Genomic DNA, 22,989 nt, shown 5'->3' with positions numbered 1-22,989 from the left:
ATGGTTACAGCAACCTGGAGCCGATCCCAGCTGATATTGCACAAGAGGCAAGTATATACCCTGGACAGGTTGCCAGTCAATCACAGAGCTGACAAATAGAGACTGACGACAATTCACACTCACATTCGCACCTACGGGCAATTTAGAGTTGCCAATTAACCTAATCTGCATTTCTCTGGACTGAAAAAGGAAGCCTGAGCGCCCGGAGAAAACCCAGGCAGAAAGGGAGAGGACCTGCCTGTGTGGGTTTTCAGCAGGGCTTTTTACCTTTTACTTAAAATGAAAAAAAAAGGTGTGTGAAGTTAGTGCATCAGTTCCTTAGTGAATGCTTTACACAGCTAGCATCCTCTGTAAAAACAACTGAACAACTTGAAAAGAGAATCCAGTGGATTGCATCTCGTTGAACATACACAAGTACACATTGTGGTAGCTACAGTATGTGCATGCTTCATATCAAACAGATTATACTGTACATAGACCTAAGTTACTTTCAAACCTAACATCTTTGGTTTGGTTCAATCGAACTCCGGTGAATTTACCTGTTCTGTTCGATTGGGTCGTGGATTTTCCTGATCCATCCAAAAAATGAAAAGGAGCCAACGCTGGTGTGAGGAAAGTGGGCCCTAATCTGTATTTTATCAGATCCCCAAATAAAAATGAGTGAAATGCAGCGACAACAGAGTCCCATATTATCAAGACGCCTCTCTTTGTCCCTATTTATGACATATGAGGTCCAGTTGCAGTCTGGATTAATAATGTTTATGATCAGTCATTTTTTTTCATGACTTCTTTGTGAGCACCAGAGGATGTAAATAAAACATGAGGTGCAGTAAACTGTACATGATGCTGCACTGGCGTATTTTACTCCACTTTCAGGTGAGCAAAGCTTTTAAACTAAATTAATTTCAACTCCTTTTGTGAGCCTGTGCAGATGTGCATAAACTACATCTGGCCTGCTCACCTGTCATGCCATCTCTCTCAGTGCTTATTAGTCATGCAACAGCTCCCTGTCCAGGCACCCCCAATCTTTCAACCTCATTTCTAATTTTCCAATCAGGCAATGCCATAAACTGTAATTGCAGTGTCAGCCAGTTGACTTTGTTCCAAGTCTAGTCACACTGATGGGAACAAGAAGGAGATGGCAGTCAGAATTGTACCCATAACACCACAAAAATGAAATAAACACCCCCTACACTTTCCAGCTTGAAAATCTACAGCACAGTGTAATATCTGAGACCATGAGGGGACATTTTCCTTCTCAATCACATTTTGGTTCTCCAGACGGGTGAACCAACTACGGCACGAAACTGCCGCAGGCAACAGTAGCACTGGGCCGCTCTGTCACAAAGAAAGCCTTACATTCACTCACTGGTTGAAGTCTGATCCGTGTCTTGGCGGGAAAACTCAGAGCGTATCTGATATCTAAACACTGCCGCTACTATAACTGCAAGACATTTTCCTTTTTGTTTAAACAGCCGAGATCTCAGGGTGTGAGATTATACGTGCTCTCAAGTAAACATTCCCCCTCAGATCTTGAAAAGCGCCCGATTAATCACAGAGTGGATGGGCTGAGAGAAATGGCAGCAAGTTACAGACTGACTCAACTAGTGATGATCATGATAGTAAAACATAAGGATCAGTAAAATGACCCCATGTGGATCCATGTAGCGATGATGATGAAGGATGACAGTTGCTAGAAATTGTCCAATTAATGAGCTGTCAGCCCATATGACTTAAGGTTTGACAGTGCTTGGTTTGTTGTTTTTCCCTCCGTTGAGACTATATGAACCAAACTGAAGGTGTAAGAATGTGTCACATGGGACAAAACAGTGGAGCAATGTCTTAATAGCCTATTATTAGCCTATTACTATGTTCTGTTCTTAAATATAAGAGAAAGGACAGAGCAGGCTACATAATATAGTTTCCAGAGAGATAACGCCCTATTCCCTGAATGTGTCGCAATAGAGATTTATACAACTCAGAATCATCACAATCAGAGCAACTAATCTGTGTTATTCAATTTAAAAAACATCATTCACCAGCTTAGCAACTTGGCTCACACAATTTCTCCGGTGCAGATCAAGGGAGAGCTGGCTTATCAGTTGTCTTCAGATTAGCGGGTGTATTCCCCTTCAGAGCTCTGGCATTCCTAGAGCCAGAAACGCACTTGAAACGGCTTCAAACACAGAGGACGATCATCTAATCTCACTATCTCGCATTTTGAACCAAAGACCAATTTAGGCAGCCAGTATATCTGCATATAGGGGGCAGGCTTTAAAGAGTGACAAGTCCTCTCTTTGAGCCCAGCGCTCCTCCCACAGTAGCAGGAGAGGGATGTGGATTTCTAGCGCTCCCTGTCTGTGATGAGCTGATAAGTCAGGGTTGTTAAAACCAGTCCTCTAAATGTCCTTGGAAAGCTGGGACAGCAGTTAAGAGACAACATATACAGTGTTCCTGAGCCTCAGCCTCCTAAATGCTTTAATGAGTGTAAATTATGATTTTAAATAATGGTTAAAAGTGGCAGTGGTGGCAGCGTCTGTGCGTTTCTGTCTATTCAAGCGTGCACATATGGCCTATAAACTGGATGAAACTGTGGGATACAGATGTTTCAGTGGAGGAGTCAGATTGTAAGATCAGCACGTGCCTGCTGGGAGGAGTGGATTCCCTGCAAAGTGACAGCAACAGATATGAAAACACTGGAGGGTACTCCAGTCACGCACTGCTGCTTGGTCACCTCTCCACTTCACATATAAATACATAAACACAGTGACGGCAGAGAGGAGGTAGGCTTGGTTGGCTGCAAATTCAACTCAGCTTAGAAACCTTGCAGTGAAGGACATCACAACATAAGTGACTGAATCAAAAGACACGCTGTGTGTATACTGTATATATATGAATTACTTCTGAAGCAGTCAAGACAGCATCTAAGAGTGTCGTTTTGATTATTGCAGCCCCAGTTGAACACATTTAGAACATCTTTTTGTCATAATTCGCCCAAAGGTTTATGAAGTACATGCCAGCTGTGTGATTTCAGAATAAAAAATTGAAAGCTTTAGAGCATCAAGTTTTATTCAGCAAGGCTCTGGGTCTGACCAGCTCATGAGCATCCTTGGAAATAGTCAGCAGTTGTTAGATAACAAGACCATTGTAGATGACCTGTTCTCCATGAGGAGGAAAATGGGCTTTAAATTGAGAAAGATTGATAACAACCACAAAGACAAATGTCAAATGAGGGATGTTTTCGCCCTAAAATGAAGCCTGGCCTCCTGAAGTCTAGAGAGAATTGATTACATAACACAAGCCAAGCCATTAAATGCCATGATATGACAACCAGTAAAGTGACACACACTGAATTTCATGCAAAACATCTTTTCAAATGATGATAAATGATAATCAAACATTTACTGGGATATTTGGTTCATTTCGTTGTATCAGTACACCACAGCTCATCCTCCCAAAAACACATTCACTGAAGTAGTGGAGTCATGAGAAGAGACGGTGACATAAGAAACTGTGGGATATTTCAGCCTTTATAAAAATGTATTCTGTGCAAATCAAGTTTTTGGCTGGACGAAAGCCCTTAGAAGGCAAATTTTCATACCATAATAAAGACCATATCCTGGGGAGACAGTTAAGAGAGAGGAGGTTGTTGCATTGCCTTGGCAATAACCCAAAACTTATTAGATTCCAATAAGAGTGACTGTACTGTTACAAAATGAACGCTCCAAGCTCTCCCAAGTGTTGCTTTTGGCTAGGATTATCTACCACATCAAAGACCGCGCTCGTCTGAGTCAGAGCTTTATAGGAATTGAGTGACAGTAATGCGTAATGTGCAGGAACAAAAGGTTTCATGTGGCTTTACCAAGGACTTTGGAGTAACATGGCTACTGCGTTTTAATAGTCGTTTCACCTGACTGAGGGGAAAAGGGATGTGTGGGCTGATCTGTGAAACACACAGAGAATTGGCTTTGATTTAACTGTCTGCAATGTGTAGCGGTGAATGATGAGAAGTCTGCACGCAGGGTTTGTGCGGTGTTCACAAAACTAAAGCTGAGACTTTTTAAGGCCTTTTAATACCACACAAAATTAAATTTAATAATTGATCATACTGGTCAAACTGTAGGGACAGAAAGCTAGTAGGGATATAAAAGCCTACAATTATTCATCAAGTACATGAATTTATTGATATTTATATCAAATATATGTGCTGTAATTCCCAGCTGTATATGACTAAAATCCCTAGTAATACAATCAATTAATTACCATGACACAGACCCAAATAAGTAGCAGAAAATGGACGGACTGATTAACCAAATAAAACAACAAAACACTGGCCCATTGAGCCGACAGCCTCAGGCACTGTTGCAACAATCACACTTTGGTTTATATCCTGACAAAAACTACAAATCTAACAATGCTAATGGATAGATAAAATATTCAAGACGTCTGTAAATACAATTTGTAAAAGACTGCAGATTCCCGGTGCTTTAGGCCAGATATCTACACCCTAGTACGTGTGGTAAAACCATGTTTTACAACGAGAACAACAATGTAGGACTTGACCTTGAAAACTTGATCTGTTCGGAGGTTTGAGGTTCACCCATCCTGCGAAAAGTGGTTCTCTAGTGTGAAGCTTTTACTGTGAAAACAACCGCAGGAACTATTGAGTTTGCTGTACAAGTAGTTTAACGCTGTGCTTTTAGAACAGCTCTGATGGCACCGCAAAGGAAAGCGATCATTTAACAGTGAGAGTCAAACCTCAAACCTCCAGCGACAAAACAAAAGTGTAACCAACATCAAACAGGAGCTACAACACTGCTGAACTGAGGTAAAGCTTGGTTGAGCTGGAAACTGTCGGATCATCGCCGTGTTTCCAAGCAAGGCTAAAGAATGAAGGGCGGCTCAGAAATCAGCTGCTGCAAATGTATAATGGATACAAAACTCCTCACAGTGACACACTATGACATTGCCTGACCAGAGCGTGTTTGAAGCACCAGTGGAAAACTGGTGTTAGGTTCTCACAACAGGAAGTAAAGTTACTTGAGCAGCCGAAATATTGAGTTGGTGTGGATCTTTTTTTAAGAAGAAAACAGGTTTCAAGGGGTCTTCAGAGGTCACAAGTTACTCCTTAGGAACCAAAATACAGTTTATCTTCTGAGCTGCCGGTTCCTGCTTCCTAAAATACACCGACAGAACAAGTGACCACCTTCTGTGTGCTGACAGGCAGATGCGTCATTGTTTGTGGCTGGCATCACAAGACACACTCACCACTGCTGCGACTCTTGCGGTTGGCCTTCCCTCCCGTCAGCAACATCTTCAAGCTGTTCCTAAACATGACTGCAGCAGATGCCCTGGACCAGACTACAGAAAAATCTGTTGGGGCAAGAAAAGATAATAATATTAATATTTCTGGGAGCACTTGCAGCACGACCAACTGTCAGCTGTGAGATCTAACTGACATCGTTAACAATACAACTCCGCAGATGAACACATTATTGGAGATATCGGTGAAACACAGTAAAGCTAGACTGACACAACAGGAGAGAAACAAGAACCTTCAAAAGACATTAATGGGAGTTATGTGTCAGAAATCACTGATATGGGGGAAATGTCTTACATGTGTTCTCTTATACTCTTACATGTAAGCCTTCATAGTGCAACATCAAAGGCTTCCTTATAATTAGGATATAATACAAGGAAATACAACAACTTCATAGTGTGGTCGACAACCTGCAGTTAATGGTTGAATCACTCTACCTGCTGATCATATACTTGTTATCAATAGTGGGTTTAAGTGGGTTAGTTATGTATTATTTAAACCATCCATCCAAAAAGCTTCCATCAAAAGTATCTGCATGATGAAAAAAGGTAGAAGGATGCAAGACATCCACTTACATCAAATCCATGGATCAATATCTATATGCACACACACTGATATAAAGCTGGAGCGGTATCAAAAAAGCAATGTCCATCATACAACACCACACCAGCACTACAGCAGCGCCTGAATGGTTTCATATAATCCAACTTAAAATGTCTTCACAATGCAGGCAAAGTGAGTTTTAGGGGCGATGAAAAGACGTGAGTGGACGCAGACAAACGTGCATTTACTGCCGCTAATGGGCTGATTACATTGGCTGTGGACTACAAAAACACTGTGCCAGCAAGATGAAGCAAATTTTTGCCTCACCTTCAGAAGAACCAGTCCAGTCTAATATAAAGTAAGTGGAACAGTTTGGCAAAGATTATATCAACGATGCACTGGGCTAAAAAGGGGTTCCATAGCCGACAGATGACACCGCACACCATAAGGCTGCTTTAATTTCTTAACTGCAGTTTGCTCAATCCCGTTAATTCCTCCCTTCAGTAACCCCTCTCACCCCCCCTTTGTACAGACACACATATCTCTGCTGTGAGTAGTAAAAAGCATGGCAGCAGATGTTCTCCATTAGGTGGGAGTGACTAAGCAAAGCCCCACAGACGAGCTCCAGCTGAGGAGCCAGCTTTGGACCCAAACAATTAAAAAAAAAAAACCTCAAAAAGAACACGGAAAAGCTCTCAAAAAGCCCTCCTCCCTCCTCCCCAAACCCTGCTTAACCAATGTTTTTCACAATCCCCCCCTGACCTTGAGAGAGGTCTAAAAGGCTTCCAGGATCATAATACGGCAGATACTATGAGGGACACTGGGGAAATGGCGATGACAATGAGGCAACACATGATATTATAGTCAGGTGGGATGAAACTGAGCCATAAAACATCCATCTCCATCTTTTCTGGTTATGTTTTTTTCTCCTTTTTTGATTTTTGAGAGTATTAAAATGTAATAATCTTAAGTAGCACTTAATAATTTAAGCCTAAATAGACTAATGGTTTCTCCACACTAGAAGGAGCAGGTCTAAGACACTTGGCTATAATGTAAAACAGGATTAGCCGATCCTAAATTGTGATGAGGATGAATTTTTGAACTCCAACCCATGACAACATTTCTTAAACATTTTTGATGTCTGGCTGGCCTTTTGAAGAATTAAATTGTCTACAGGACGTCTGAACAAGACTGAAAATCCGAGTGCAGTCCTGGCAGCTGCCAATTTGGAGTTTAGCTCAAGTGCAGAGAAAAAGAGAGAGAACTGAGAGAGAAGTCAATTTGAACAACAACAAACACACCAGGAGAAATTGAGGGGCGCTACAGTAGCTGGCATGATGAGACCAGAGTCACACCCAGCCTTAAATCACTTTGGAAGCTTTTTGGAGATGACTCCACCTGTATCTGTTGTTTGTTTTGAAAGAAGGTGAGTGGTGACACTCTGATCTTTTTCCATTAGTAACCATTCAGTTAAAAAAAAAAAATTGATGGAAAACGATTTAATTATTCCTTTTTGCAAAATGTTGATTCAAAGGAAGGAAAGCAGAGAGAATCCAGCCGTGTGATGTTAGATGTAGTATGCCTCCCTTTACAAGAGTAGAATTTAGTCAGTGCTCATGGTGTCAGATTAGCGAGAGAGTCATAAATTCTTGCCGTGACTTGGCCGAGAGTCATGGCAGACTACACGTTGCACCACCGGCCAATCATCTCCTGCCGTCTTTCACAACTGCCGCTTCACTGAGATTAAATACAACATCACGGAAGTTGTTAAACCAGATGAGAGGAGAAAAAAAATCCCGACACACAAGTCTTTTTGTCAGGATGTCAAGAGGCGTCCCAACCGCTGCGCTGATCGTCTTCCACTATGACACTCCACACAGGTTAAAACAAAATGAGTGTCTGGCGGGACAGACACTCATTTTGGATCAGGATGCCCCACATCTGTCGGGTGAAGCCATTATCAGGCTCATATCCTGCAGTCTAATCTCTGCCTAACCACAACATAGCTGTCAAAATATGATGAATGAACTGTTTTAGAACAATACTGAGTGAAATCTGTGCTGTTCAGACTAAAGTACATTCTGTATCATTGCTACTATTAATGGGGTATTTAAATTTCTGTCCAATTTATGACCATTGTTCCAATAAATAAATATCTATCTTGCAAATGACTGACTAGAGAAATAACTGCAGGGTATCAGTGGCAGTAAATGAGGATCCTGATGTCTGATGTCAGCTATTCTCCTTCTCCCCAGCCATTAACAGTACAAGTAAATGTCCCTATCAAGACCAATGCAAATGAATGATGTAGCATTTTTAGGGCTTTATCTTTTGATGGAGACTCAGACCTACCAATTCATTTTGGATCACAGGGGCTAATAATCCCACAGCTCATAAAAACACTTCTCAAACTGCTCTGATTCTGAGGGATCACCGACAATAAATATGAATATTTCTGACCTAATTTGCCAAGCAGTGCACTGTCACCCAGCCACTGTGACAGGTTCCCCTAAATAAAAAATGAGCCCTGATGTGAATCAGTGGGTCCTCGAGGAAAGACTGACATTTCTCTCTGTAACATTTTCCACAGATCCTGATGCAACTATTCTCTGGTGAAGTAAAGGAACCCTAACAGTATCTGAAATTGTATGAAGAGCCTCCTACAGGGCTGTCTATTAGAAATGTGTTATCAGCACCTGATATGATTGTCTTGGAAACTGAGCTGAGGCAGTGAGTTAACTGATACATGATGCTACAGGCAAACACATCCACAAAAGACATGACACTTCTCTAATTTAGTGAATTTTGCCATTTTGCTAAATTACAAGTGCCACAAAGGGCAAAAATTGTAATGTGATGTTTTATAATTACAGAACAAAGCAAAATCATGGCCGCTAGACTCTTCTCAACAAAAGGTTTGCTGATGAAATATTATCCTGCAAATGCTACGAGTTAATTTCCTTGTGTTCCCATGTTAGGCCTCGGCTGGTGCCCGCCCCATGTGGCAATTTCTTTCCAGTGTTTCGCTCCAGCCCTCCAATCCAGAGGATGCAATTTCGTCAGATGAGCCATTTATTCTCAGCCACGTTGTTGGTGGGTGCGGCTGTGATTTGGCACCGTGTCTGCAGATGTGTCTATATTTGATAAGTGTTAAAGAGCTGTATGGATTAGACTGTTGTTTTGATGTGATACTGCTCAATTACCTGGGGACTGGGCCGGGTTAGATATTAGATATTAGATATATATAAAGATATTATTTTGGTTGTTTTTATTTGTTAGATTTAAGAAGTACCCTCAGGATCTTTCTGCTGTGTTGTTATTTGTACACTTCAGATACCTGATGACCAATCCATGCAATAAATACCTTTATTTTACCGAATCCATGTGGTTTTATGTCGCTTCCCTTTCCCCTGGAGAGTTGGGTCGTAACATCCAACGTTTGCTAGTGTCGAGCATGACAGTGATCGTACGATACTGGAATAAATAACTAACATTGAGAAATAATGGTTTGCCATTTGGTCTTGTTAAGCCAAACGGTAAATGACTGGAAATAACGGAGTATGTAGCACTAACATTACCGGCTGACACAAACCTTAATATGTAGCCTCTTCCAAATGGAGGCTTCGATTACCTGCTTGACTCTTTTCTAAGAATATTTTACTCCCTTTCCCCTTCATTTTACCTCACCTTTGCAATTTTATTGGCTATTAATGCATCTGTATGACCTGCGGTAGCGGTCTTAGCTGTACAGTCAGCATTAATTGGATTAACTGGCAACCTTCAGCTGTGGGAAAGGGAGAGAAGTAGTTAACAGCTTGCTTGATCACAGCAGTCATTACAGCTGCTTTATGATACAGTTACACAAGTGATCCTTACACCTACCAGAGGGACAGATGAAAAGCATTAGTCACATCAAAAACAGCAGTGCTAGTTCAAGGTGGCTGAGCAGTGACACATGCCATGGATGGTAGCATCGTGATGTGGGCTGACTGGGATAGATTTTTTACAATCCAAGCTTATTTACTAGCAGTTATTTTCACATTGTTAATTATCATCAGCAAATAATTAATTACCATTCCAATAACATGGCTCAACCCTGCAAATCTCATCTCAAATTGTTGTTGAGATGCTATTGTCCCTAAGCTTAAATAAACACTCCAGTAATAGGGAGTGATTTTATCATGTAGAACGACACAAGCCCTCCCCTTTGTCTGAAATCCACTCATTGGTATGAATCATGTGCCTTTTCCCGTGACAAGATGTAGACAGCAGTAAGAGAGTGTAAGGTGGCAGTGGGTCAGAGCTATTGGCATGCATGCTCATCCCCAAAGGTACAGCAAAGGCTGCACAGGGGCATCTACGCAAGTATCGGTGCAACTCACCGCAACTTCACCTCAACCTCAGCAGCAGCAGCAGCTTATTATGTCTGGTCCGGTTAGCCTGCAGGCCAGAAGGCATTCTGTGATTACAATACTAAATCAAAATCTTAAAAAGCCATGACTCAGTAAGTACATATTATAGCTTCGTGTCAGTTCTCCACAGTGCAGCTGAAAGGACTAGGGATGAAATACAGAGGACTTCACAGTCCAGCCCAATAAATCCATTTCCATATGTATAGCAGAGAGCTAACCAGGCAAGGCTATAGCAGTTTACTAACTGCCAGAGCAGAAAATAGGGAGAGATGTTGCTGTCTGTTTCTAGAGGAGGCAATCAATGTATGAAATCTTAGAGGACAGGATACTGAGTAGGCAAGTAAGCGCACACACATACGGACTCGCAGGTCGCCATAGAGAGACAGCCACGCACACAAAAATGTACCCGTATACACAGCTGAAGCAATGTTTCATCTGAGGGTGTAAGCACACACATCTCTCATTCCCACTCTCTCTGACCCTGTGTACCGGCCTTTGTGAAGGGAAGCCAAGAAGCAGCATGCTCTCACAGATAATGTGCGTAAGCGGATGCAGCCCATCTCAGGCTCTTCCACAGCTCCAGCATAATGCTCCTCCAGTGTGTTAAAACCACTTAAAGGCACATTCACCAGCCATGCATGATGAGCCACTTTCATCTGCTCTGGTCACCCAGAGCAGCACACTTGTTTGTTGTGATGAAAAATAAACCAGACATAGGCTTGTTCATTTGTAAGCATGGCTCACAAAAGGCTGAATTAACAGTCGCCAAAACAAGGTTTCAAATATGCATTTGAGCTAAACAGATACCTGTGTGAAAGGCTTTAAACTTGCATTTAAACTGCATTACTAGCCTTAGTCATTAAGATATGTAGGTTTAGCTATAAGCCTTGCTCGAAGAATTGCTTCGTCATGGCATAGTGCTGAGAATATTAGAGGATTAGGTTAGGTCTCCTCATACCGCTTCCCTCCTGTAGAATGAATTAAATTTTTAATCACTGAGCCCCATCTAAATCTTAAAACATAAAAGAAATCTAGCTGACAGCAGGTGCGGGCGTCCCCCTCTGAGTCGGAGTCTGGACTGAGAACCGCTGCGACCCTCCATTAATTACAAAGCTTATTTACAATCAATAAAGTATCCTTTATTGGGGCCAGCGATGGCAAAGGCCAGTGTTGCAAGGCATCCAATAGGATTTATCTCATGTTACCCCTGGCCTTCAAATTAAGACTCATCGGAGGGGAAATCGTACAGACACAATCATAGAATTAGAGAGGACACACGTTTCCCACGGGAGTGCTCTTACTGTGATTACCTATAACACAGAAGGCACAGCAGTCATGAAGCAGAGGGAGGTTTTAAATTAAGATGGAGGAAATTATCTTTTTTTTTGTACGGGGCAATTCTTTAGTGCACACCGACAAAATTTAATCTTTCAGCGAGGTGAATCACAAGGGACATTTTGGGGTAAAATCTAATTTCTTTAAAAAAATAAAATAAAAAAATGATAAGAAACGGGTAATTAGGAGTCACCCATGAAAGAGATGCAGCTCAATATTGCTGTTGCAAGAACATCCCAGAGCAGCCAAAGCACAATGAAGCATCAACAATTTGAGAATGACAAATGGACTCTGCCCTGAGGGACACACGTTTCTTGGAGCAGGCTCTTGGTCTGACAGCGAAACATGAATTTCAGACCTTAATCAAATAAGAGCAGCAGCAGCAGCAGCAGCAGCAGCAGCAGCAGCAGAGAAAGCACTGTTTCTGAATATTTATTTTGAAACAGCAGTATAATTGAAGCTGAGTCATCCACAATCCATTGATTTCCTCTACTTGTTTCTACACACTGTCTCGCTTTCAAGGCTCAGGGAGAAAGAGTGAGGTGAGCAGAGTGGCAGATGGACCTGTTCATTAAAACTAAATCCTGCTGCAGAGGTGCATCTCTAAACACAGCAGAGAAAATGTTCTCACTCAAAAGGAAAAGCACAGCTCAAGCTGGAAGCCTGTTCAGTCACAGCCTCCTCCCTTTTTTTTTTGCCAGCAGTAGTCACCCCGCAGCATTAGACAGGGATAAATCACATGCCCATCTCCAGTTTGAGGATGGTCAGGGGAGCAGAGTTCCATAAATCACACTGATATCAATAAGGGGAAGTGTCAGGCCCTGGCTCACAAGGTGTGAGCTGCACAGGGCGATGCAGAAACCACTTAAGGATGCTGGTAACAAAGTTTCACTCCTGCCCCACGCTAGATTATTTATTAATCTAGATTAATACCCCTGCACTCAAGGTGCTGATATCTGTATCACGACGCACCACATGAGGGTATGATCAGTCACAGATGAGACAGTTTCGGCTGAGATTGCTATCTAAAAGCTCCTCAGCTTTTTATTACTAGTTCTACATGGAACAAAAGGTATGTTCGAATCACACTGAAGAATAGTGTCACATACCAAAGAATAAAAGTTTCATTTTTCCGAGAAAGGGAGAGTAATCCAATTAAAAATAATAGCCGATATCAAAAAGTCAAATGAAACAAATGTGTACTGTATAAGAAAGATACCGCTTATAAAATATAGGACTTTTAATTGAAAGTTTCCATTTCAAATTAATGTTTTAAAGATATCAAGGTTCAAACATGAGAGTGGCCTGGGTAATTAAATGATACTGTAGGTTTATGTTATGGTGATCAATTCTAATTATTTCAGCTTCCTTTCTCGTGGCTCTAAATACTACAATACTCATGAGCTTCAGTCCTTTCCCAATGGACAAGAAGCCAGTCGGAGGTATAAATCACAGAAGTATTAAATTCACAATGATTTGCCCTTGAAACTGGGATAAAAACAAAAATTAAATGATTCACACTGATGAATAGATCATCTTCAGTCACTGCTCGGCGTTGTAAGTGTCGGCTACACAATTTGAAGCTCATTGACTAGACGTTTCTTACCCAAGCTTTCTAGGTGTAGTTGACTTTTCTGAATCTGAGGTAGTAAAGTATGACAGCAAGGAAAGAGATCTTTTTTCTTTATGTTCATCTTTCTGTAACCGATCCTTCAGCCAAAGAAAAGAGTGAGAGTGTACTGGTACAACTGGAGTGACAATAAGCATCTTGAATCTTGAATCATCTGTACACGGACTTTTGATTCGATTCATCCAGGAGAGTTTTGTTTCGTTCCAACTGTCAGTCACCTGACATCTTCAATGCAGAACATGAATGGGCTTTTCACTAAAGGAGCCCTGGACTCCTGAAATAACTCCTCCTGCTTTGCATCTCTAGTGGCGGAGAATATCGCTCAGATTGTGTGGTGCTGTCACAAAGTGGAAACTAGTTACTCATCTACTCTCCGTTGACACATGAGCTGAGACTTAATGTCAGGACGCCATCTGTGACATGGAGCCTTGAGAGTTCAGAGCTTAAGAGCAAAGACGACATTTGGCACCGGTCTCAGGTTCCCAAAGTGACACATTCATATACTATAGAATATATAAATATATATATAACTATGTGGCAATGCTGTGCAGCTGAACTTTCAAAGTAATTAGATACAGAATAGGGCCAACAAGTTGTGGGTCTAAGCTGGTATCTCCTCCTTGCTCCTTGCTACTTAAGCCCATACCACTTGAGGCAAATTTGGGTTTAGGCTAATGTGTTTCTTCTTCAACTCACTGACACAGCCCAAATATAGCCAAGTGAATTATTATGTGTTTTAGTTGTGTCTTCTCCCTGTGGGGAAACAAAAGTCTTCCTCCACAGGCCAACTGGCACACAGATTCATTACCAAATCTATGCCCAGTTTAAGCCAGTTTAGACCTCTCTCACCCTCTCGTTCCAATCTATTCAAAGGAAGCAACTGAAATAGCATGTCAACCTTTATCAGAGTCAACGAGAGACAAATGAAGGAGAACATAATTCATTGCATTTTATTTTCCCCTGTTTGTTTTAGTGGGTGTCTGGGCAGGACCAAATAATGGGATGAAACACTGTGAGCCATGTAGGCAGGTGTAGAAAATTCTCCTAGCAGACCGAGGAGGAAATAAATCATCTAAACACACAAAACCTGTTTATTCTTTTAGAGCTGCATGGCCACAGTTTTTTAAAGTTCATCTGCATGTCTTCTTCGTAAACTCTTCAATGGTAGACAGGGCGGAAGTAGGCATTTGTCAGTGATTAATGAAAAAGTGTTCTCCCCTGCAGACAAGAAAATGACAACAGCAGTCGAGCTCTGATTTTAATATGTTGTGAATGTGCTACTTTAATGCTCCCCAGCTCTTGTTTGGATGCTGCTGGGAACAATAACACAAGACTGTGTGGATGAGTGAAAGTGTAGTGCAAACCTCTCCGAGCCTTGCCACAAAGCTCGTAAGAAGAGAGAGATACTGGAGGGGGAATGGGCTGCTCAGTACATTCCTAATTGTGATGTTTTGGGACTGCTCCACTGATACAACATTACGCTCAATAACTCTTACAGGTTTAAAAACACGAGGGAGCATTCTAAAAATGAAGCTAGATGATGATGTGAAAGGTCAAACACTCTGTTAAATACTGCATTTGCCCAGAGAGAAAGATGGTTAAACGAGACAGTTCGATTAATTCCACTGACTGCTGCTTCCAGTCCTCCCTCCACTCCCCTTCTTCATCCTGTCTCTTCATTCAGAGACCTCACTGCTACACCTGCTGGCCGTTTGGAAGTGCTGCTGCACCATCTGCATTGACACGCTGAGCAGAAGTGCCAGGAGCTATACTAATGAAACGATGAATCTAAACCTAATCTAAATAATAGCCTTTCATCTCCGTTGCTGACATATGACACCGACGTGCCCATCATCTAGTGTGTAGAATACACAGAAAATTTTGTTTTGCATAAATCCTCTCAGAGGATCCCATTTGTATGCCCCTGGCGCTCTGATCCTGTTCAAACAAATAGACCAGAGCTTCAGGAGAAAGAATGGTTCGATGTTTGACAGGCAGCTTCAGGGGGCAAATAGAGTCATGACATGAGGAGGGAAGGTCATTCTGCAGAAGGCCACTAGCAGCAGGTAATCAACATTGGCAGAAGTGCACATTTGCATTGAGATGGAGGCATTTGAAAATCAGCACATGTCTGTGGTTTGGGCAGGCATTGAGATTAAATTCTTAGAATTACATAGGCTGAGCTCCTATAGCATTTCCTTGTGTCCTTCTATTCAGTAGGATCCTCTTGTGCACTGTGTAAGAGGCATTTGATAGATGCAGACTCAGATTTTGCTCACTATAATCACCCTACATAACACAATAGGGTGACTGGGTAAATAAATAAGATCTCTATGAGGGTAAGTTCTATGCAACACAGGTTTCTAAAATCACTACAACGTCTATAAAAAAGTATTCATCCCTGACACCTTGTCATATTGTTTTCATCAGTGGGAAGCTAGCTGGGGATCATTTCCTCGTCCCTGCTGAGGTGACTCCTTCAGGATGGTCAGGGTACCTGCACAGAGGGCGGTGGGACCTGGGAGAGAGATAGTATGAAGCTTCTGTATGTTACGCCCTGCCGGTGCATCTCCTCGCTGGCAGGTGAAAAGAAGTAGCTGGTGATATCATGTGTTACCTGAGATAGCACCAAGGCTGGATTACAAACACGGCAAAGCAGGCGTCTGCCCCATGGCATGTGTCAAGTGTCATGTTTTTTTTAACTATTAAGCTCAAAACCTGCTTGGTAAAATGCATGACTGAAACACAGCATCAGCTGACATGACTATGACCTTGAGCTGTGTCCCATTTTATTACCCAATTATGAAGCCTTGACTTAAAAATTCAGTTTTAAGACTTTCAGTTTAGTGCTTATAGTATATGTTCCCTATTCCTAAGTAAGGTTTATTACCAAAAAAAATCAGAAACTGACAAACTGACACTCCAAAATGGGGATGAAAAGGGGAAAACAAATCCCCTTATTTAAATCAAGGATACTTCTTTTTATCGTCAGCGCCAGATAATCCTAATTGCATCCTGTTTAATTCAGTGTTGTAAAAGGGAAAAAAAATGAAAAGAGGTGTGAATGGTTTTTCTTATAGGCCCTCTAAATTGAAGCATAAAATGGCTGTGATAACTTCTCATAACATCCCCACACATCTTGTCCTGGCTCAGCTGTCACATGGATCCAGTGCCAGCCTGAAGCTGGTTTCACACAGAATTATAGCTGCTGCCTCTCCTTCCCTCTGCACTGACAGTTCTGTCTGTCTGACATAACTAGCCCTCAGATGATACCCAAATGGATTCATTTGGCCACTTCAAGGGAGCCACTAAACAACCAACTAGCACCATCTCCCACTTGCTCTTATTTCATGCCAATGTGTGTATCCAAGTTAAAGTCATTTACTTAAAATTCTTGACCACACAACAATTAGCCGGAGGCCTGAAGAGGGCTTGTAGTAACTTTGTATCTCTGAGCAGCAGAGCCAGATACAGTGTTGGACTTCCTTGCCTGGGGCAATTGTGTATGAAGAGCAGCAGAGTGGTTGATAGGCTTAGCATGGCTTCTAAGTGGAGTGAAGCCACAGGGGGAATCCTGGGTTGGTTTTCTTCATGAATTGGAAAGAGTTACAAAACTCTTAATCTGAAATCAACTCAAACTAGTACTAGAGTAAAGACACTGCAGTTGTATGGGATGATATCCAACTTTTCCTACTGAAATTTGTCACTGAAATAAATCGCAGAGCAGAAGTCAAACCATCACTGCAAAGCTCAACTGCTTCAACTTGGTTGCTTGCAGCTTGAAAATAGAACAGTGTAAGATTTTTTTTCTTACATAAATCTGTACAAACCCAGAATAAATTCAATGCCAGCATGTTTTTCATGTCCAATGCCAGCCATTAAAAACATATGCTCTCTATATCATCTGCACATGGATACAGAATGATTAAGGTTAAGTGAAGATAATGTGGATTATGGAAAATAAACTATGGTTGAGGTAGAGTTAGGGTTAGGTAACTAAGAAAAAGGTCTAAGAAGATTTGGCTAATATTGTTCATATCTTACCTCTTTATCTAGGTATTACATTTTCCATTGACTGCTGTGTAAGACAATAGACACAGAAATAGTTGTCAGTCAAATAGGTGAAGGTGAAAGTAACATGAAGACGAGGATCAAATTTCCTCCCAAAGAGTCAGTGTGTTGATACTTTCTATTTGTGCCATTACAGATAGTGCCCGTGACGTCAAGAAAACCCACAAGGAGTCCATGGACCCAGCGTATCCCAAAGTTATAGGCAGAGAGTCATCAGACATTCAGAGGGTGGGTATAGTTTCAAAACCACAGGACAAGAACAGAACAAATCAATAGGGTATTGCCATCCATCCAAACAGGCAGAGAGAAAGACGGAGAGAAGGAATAGCTTAGGTATGTCAAAAGGGTACCCATAATGACATATGGCGCAGTCCAAATGAGTTTCTGCGGGCCTGCCCTCTCATAAAGAAGACAGAAAAACAGGTCCACTTGTCAAAAGTGATTGTTGACAACTGCCTGGATTTTGCTCATGTCTGGGGAAATAAGCCTGTGAATTACACGAGCATGGATACAAATGAAGCAGAGGCGCACTGACTGAGATGGGAGACTCATCTGTTTCCCAGTGAATTACGAATTGTTGCGAGTCCCGTATTGCCGTGGACACCACTGTCATGTTCACATTCACTCTGAAGAACTTCATTGTCCACTGTGAATTAGCAGCACCTCTCTAATTTCCTTTCATGTCATCCATAGACAGTGTCTACTGGAGATGTGTATACCTTTAGGCTGCAAACGACTTAATCTAACAGTGAGAATGAGGTGCTGACAGGTTCCAGGAATGCACTGTACTACTGTTTTTTTATGTAATCACTTTTGCTTGGGGAAAGAAAAAAAAAGGGTTTAGGTGTACAACTAACTTCAGCTTTGTCACTAGAAATGGGATGTGTGCCTCAGATTATACCATATATATAACATATATCTCCAAATTTAGAAATGTACTTTGCTTTTTTTCATCCAGACTTACTATTAATTCCAGAGACAGTGATACAATACCACAAAGAAAAGAACACATTAGGGTGCCTCACAAGGGCAATAATGCCTTCAGGGTTGCTATTTGTGACTATGAATCTGGATCTGAGAAGACAGTGCGAAGGGAGCGTGGGCAGAAGAGAAAACATCTCAGATTACTTGCTCTTCCAGAACAGCTCCCCACCAGATTGCTGTCAGGCTGGACTGACGTTTGATTGAAAGCACAGACAAGACTACGGGAAACAGAGGCCCAATTAGCGTGTCAGGCGGCCACTGACCTCTGATGGCAATTTGATGACCACCAATAAAAGTCTCTTAGATTTCAGCCACCATCACACCATGTGTCAATCACATAGCTCGGGCACACAGTGATGGAGCTGCACTGCCGCACTCATGTAATACCATGAGCTGCGCTTGTAAGAAATCTGGAAAGAAAGCATTGTGATAGTCTGAGGATGTTATCAAGCGTCTCATTTAGCAGCAATGCGTTGTAGTGGCTTTTAATTAAGAGATACTTATCATGATTGTTTTCATGCCACATTGTAATTATTTGTCTTGTGTTATTATGAGTAACCCAGAGTGTTGGGTTGATGAGGCTGTGTTGAGAAAATTAATGAGCTATACATACATGACAGGGCATTTTCATTCTGTCTAGTCCCCATTCATTTTACCTAAACCAGCCAGTGTGTTCTTAGCAGGACGACTCCGTCCTCTCCTGCGTGATAATGTCTGCAGTCACTATGCATCTTCAAGAGGGCACATGTCTGTATGTGTGTGCATCTGGGTCCCCGCACACAAAAATGATGATATGTAAACCTGCCAATCAGATAGAAGCTGATTACGTGTCAAATACGGGCTAGTTCTCCGCCTTGTTCGGTAAAAAAAACCCATCAGCCGAGGATGCAGAGATATTATGTAAATGTATACACGCGAGATCATCTCCATTCGTTCCTTTGGCTGAAGGTCACTGGCCAACAGATGAGCTGCCCTTCATCAAGCGTCATGCCATGCACATTAGCAGGGTGAGCCAGGCCTTGCCAACATCAGCAAAAGAAAAAGGCTAGGTGCTATTGCCCTCTTGAGATAAAAAAAAACAAATACCGTCAGCCTTACACACACATACTATCTACACCGAATAGTCACAAACAGAGAAATAACCAGAAGTCAACTAGTTGGATCAAGCTACTAATAAACAAGCATGCATATTTAATTAATTAGAGGTGAGAGCTGCTAATTTTAGGCAACGCAGTAGCCAGTGGAGTTTATACTGTAGGTCAATTACAGGTGATAGAAATTACCATCACCATCTGTTTTGGCTACACTCAAAACCAGTAATCATGGATAATGTTCATATCACACTGTCATGTAAAAACACAAACTGATGTGGTATTCTTTTACATTTGCCTTTCTGCAAATTATCATTAATGTCCACTAAAGATCAGAATCCAAGGTGACCATGTAATCTTGACCCCAAGAAAGTTTTGTTGTGGGCTTCAGGCTTGGTTTCATTACTGAACTTTATAGCGGCAGGCTGCCCAGGAGAGAACGCCCTCATAATGAGCCCCTGCCAGACACTTGGTCCACAAAATAATTGGCAGCGGCAACCACATGTATGTCTGCTGTGTATGTGGGTGGTCTGAGAAGTCATGGATGTGACTGAGGTGATAAGCTTTGGCTAAGTGAATATCACAGGCGTCTGAATGTCTCTTCTGTGTCGTCTCAAATCAGTCAGCAAGACCAAAGACCATTTTATCACCATCAGCAGCATCATCATGTGAACATCCATGTTATTTTATCTATTCATTTGTTCTTACTGCTTAAATGTAATTAATATCAAATCCTCCAAAACTCGTATTCATTACAGAGCAGAGAGGAGCGTCCCGTAATGATCTGAACTGAAAGTTCAATGCACACCTTGTCAACCTGACTGGAGCTACAATGATTAGCTGATTAGTGGACAAACTGTTTTGATGTTTCATTAATCGTTCACGTTACATTTCAAGCTTTTTTTTATCTCTAGTTTTTTTTAAATGTCTTTGGTTTTTGGGTTGGACAAAACAAGCTATTGGAATATGTCACTTCAGCCTGTGGGAAATCGTAATTGTCATTTTACAAACAAAATGATTGAGCGATTAATCAAGAAAAGAATTGGCAGATGAATTTTTCATGAAAATAATCTTAAATTGCAGCTCTAAACCTGACTAACTAGGACCACCCACAAATTCACTGGGGCTTTACAAAATTATTTGGTCTCCACAGAGCACGCTTGCTGGCAACTCTTTGTTTTTTAATGTATTAGATTCTGGGGGAGGGGAGGCAGCTGTTAGCTGGGCCCAGCTGTCAATGACGGCTGGCAGAGATGAGAGGGGAGGAGTTGATTTTGAACAAACCTGTGCATACATGGTCCCAGAGGAACACCACTTTGAAGAATTCCCTCAAAAGCCCAGATGATAGCTGGATGTCTCTGTTTACCTCTGCATCTGCAGCATATTTGCAATCCCATGCACACATTAATTATGCTAAGTACTGTGATGAGATGAAGAAGGCATGATTGACTTGGCAGAATGAGGCTCTACATGAAATGCCCTAATAGTCTTCAATTTTCTTCAGACTTGGACCCCACTGTACACCTCAGAAAGTCCAGAAGCTGCTGTGGGCTTGTTGCATTTTAGCCATTACAACAAATTTGAAAGGACAAATTGAGGTGGGGTAAGGCCAGTGGTTGAGTAGATCATGATTTATAGGCCAAAACTGCAGTCCTGGGCGTAATTTTGCAGGTTTTTTCAGAGGAGCCTTGGAAAAGAAGTCCCAATTTTGACAGAATAAAAATTAATTCCCAACAATTTTGCTGGGCCGCATCTACCCCCACAATTATTATGCATGAAGTGAAAATGAGAAAAAAAACCGTTACAGCTTAGTCTAGACTACAATGCAGATTTGCTTTTTATGCAGCTCACGCCATGTTATTTCTCAAACCATACATTAGCACAGACTGATTCCTGTGCCCCTCATTTTCTGTGCTGGAGCCTGGCTAGTACACTGTGGACTTTGCAAGCCTTGCAGAGGCCACTGGGAGCCAATCACTGTGTAATGACATGGCTTTAAAATGGGCAATCTAAAAAAAAATGGACTTTTTGTAAATATTACCTGCCATAGAGCATTAGCTACAGAAAAGTTATTCATCCATTCACTCAACAGCCTTCTTCTCATCACAGCTTTTGTCACTTGCACTTGGACTGACAAAAAAAACATAAATATATAAACAGAAACACAGAATTCCTCATATGACAAACAGCATAAAAAGCCACTTGAAGCCCTTTCATGTACAACTTTCTATATTTCCCCCTGAAAGAGCAATTTATTGCTCAAAGCCAATGCAGCTGCCTCCCATCTCAAGCCACAGAGTCCAAAGCCAACCAATGTGTCCAGCTTCAAAGCCACCAGACTGAAATGTTTTAATGAGCAACATGACAATTAGACTGGCTTGTAGCTATAAGCATACAGGCTAAAAGACACTGTGGAGTATTTCGATTGAAACCAGCTGCACATTTGAGACAACATAGTAGATCAAAACCACTGGTTGGTTGGTGAGTTGTCCCCCAGTTTCCCACGTAACTCACAGCAGTGTTAGCAGGAATGCATGACTGAGCCAGAGGTAACCCTACCAGGAATTTAGTCCAGGTCTCTGCGGGTGAGAGTTTGCCCATGTTTTACACATGTACCCAGCCAAGGTCTGTCTGAGTGTTTCACATCAGACAAGACAGGGGTATTTGCATGTCGCATAGCTCTTTTGACATTCAGAGCAGCTAGAGGGGTTCTCAAGCATTCCTCAGTCTATCTGTTTTTAAATCAAATGGCACACTTAGTGACCCGAGTGTTTAGCTTCTGTATTATGTTAAGATAAAGTACAAATATGCATCCTACCTGCATCATGTTCTTGGTGCATTCCAGCTATTTGGAAAAATAAACTGTTGTTGTTAAATCTTAAGCAAGTCCTAACAGAGCCCAAACCTACCTACCACCATACACAGATGACTAAGAAACTAAAGCAACGAGATCAAGCCGGGGAGGACAGCTCCCCCACGACTCAAACAGAATTCATCTAGCCTGTAAATTGGTTTTTCGTCACAACTGGCTGTCAGTGTTGGCGTTTGTGGGTTTCAGAGTGTCAGATTTGACACAGCTCCCCTTCAGTAGCTGTGGGCTGGAGCTAACCACCCACACACCCCACTGGGGAGCAACCATCTTCTTCAGATCCCCCTCAACAACCATACAACACTGATCACTCTCATCATCGTCCCCTCCAGTACTCAGCAGAGATTCAACGCCTGAAGCATCTGATTGGTCATTATGACTAATACTATGGGGGTTAAGCCTACAAATGTGGCTGCTTTACTATAACGGGAATTTGAGGCATGTAGAAATGACTAACTACAGCTTTTCCACATTGAAAGATTTACTGGAAAACCACTACCACCAAAAGCTTTAAGAGGTTAACAGCACATCACATTTGATGACATGCACTATTGGAGCACTAGAATCCAGTACTTTATGTGCCTGGAGACACTGTCAAGTTTCTGCATCTCCGCACCAGTGACCAACACAGGAGCCATGTCCCGTCAATCACACACTGACAGATCCACGCTGCATGCCAAAAGGGACAAGGCAGCCTTTCTCTGGTCCAAGACACTTGAGAATTAAAGGATTTG

The 22,989-nt window shown here is 41.8% G+C and overlaps 2 protein-coding genes across 3 annotated transcripts in view; both read right to left on the bottom strand.

Annotated features, from left to right (window-relative positions):
* mfsd13a (major facilitator superfamily domain containing 13A) overlaps positions 1 to 22,989 on the bottom strand; it is a 162,694-nt gene that overhangs the window by 25,315 nt on the left and 114,390 nt on the right. The gene's annotated exons all lie outside the window — the stretch shown is intronic.
* Positions 1 to 22,989, bottom strand: part of tanc2b (tetratricopeptide repeat, ankyrin repeat and coiled-coil containing 2b) — a 129,148-nt gene that overhangs the window by 90,191 nt on the left and 15,968 nt on the right. The window contains exon 3 of the mRNA XM_070851299.1: positions 5,269 to 5,373. Coding sequence (XP_070707400.1) covers positions 5,269 to 5,335 — 67 coding nt within the window. The 5' untranslated portion in view covers positions 5,336 to 5,373. The remainder of the gene's footprint in view (positions 1 to 5,268; positions 5,374 to 22,989) is intronic.

Source organism: Pempheris klunzingeri, chromosome 20 (genome assembly GCF_042242105.1).
Source record: "Pempheris klunzingeri isolate RE-2024b chromosome 20, fPemKlu1.hap1, whole genome shotgun sequence".
NCBI classification, from domain to species: domain Eukaryota; kingdom Metazoa; phylum Chordata; class Actinopteri; order Acropomatiformes; family Pempheridae; genus Pempheris; species Pempheris klunzingeri.
The sequence above is the reverse complement of the archived record's forward strand: the minus strand, read 5'-3'. Positions and strand labels throughout refer to the sequence as shown.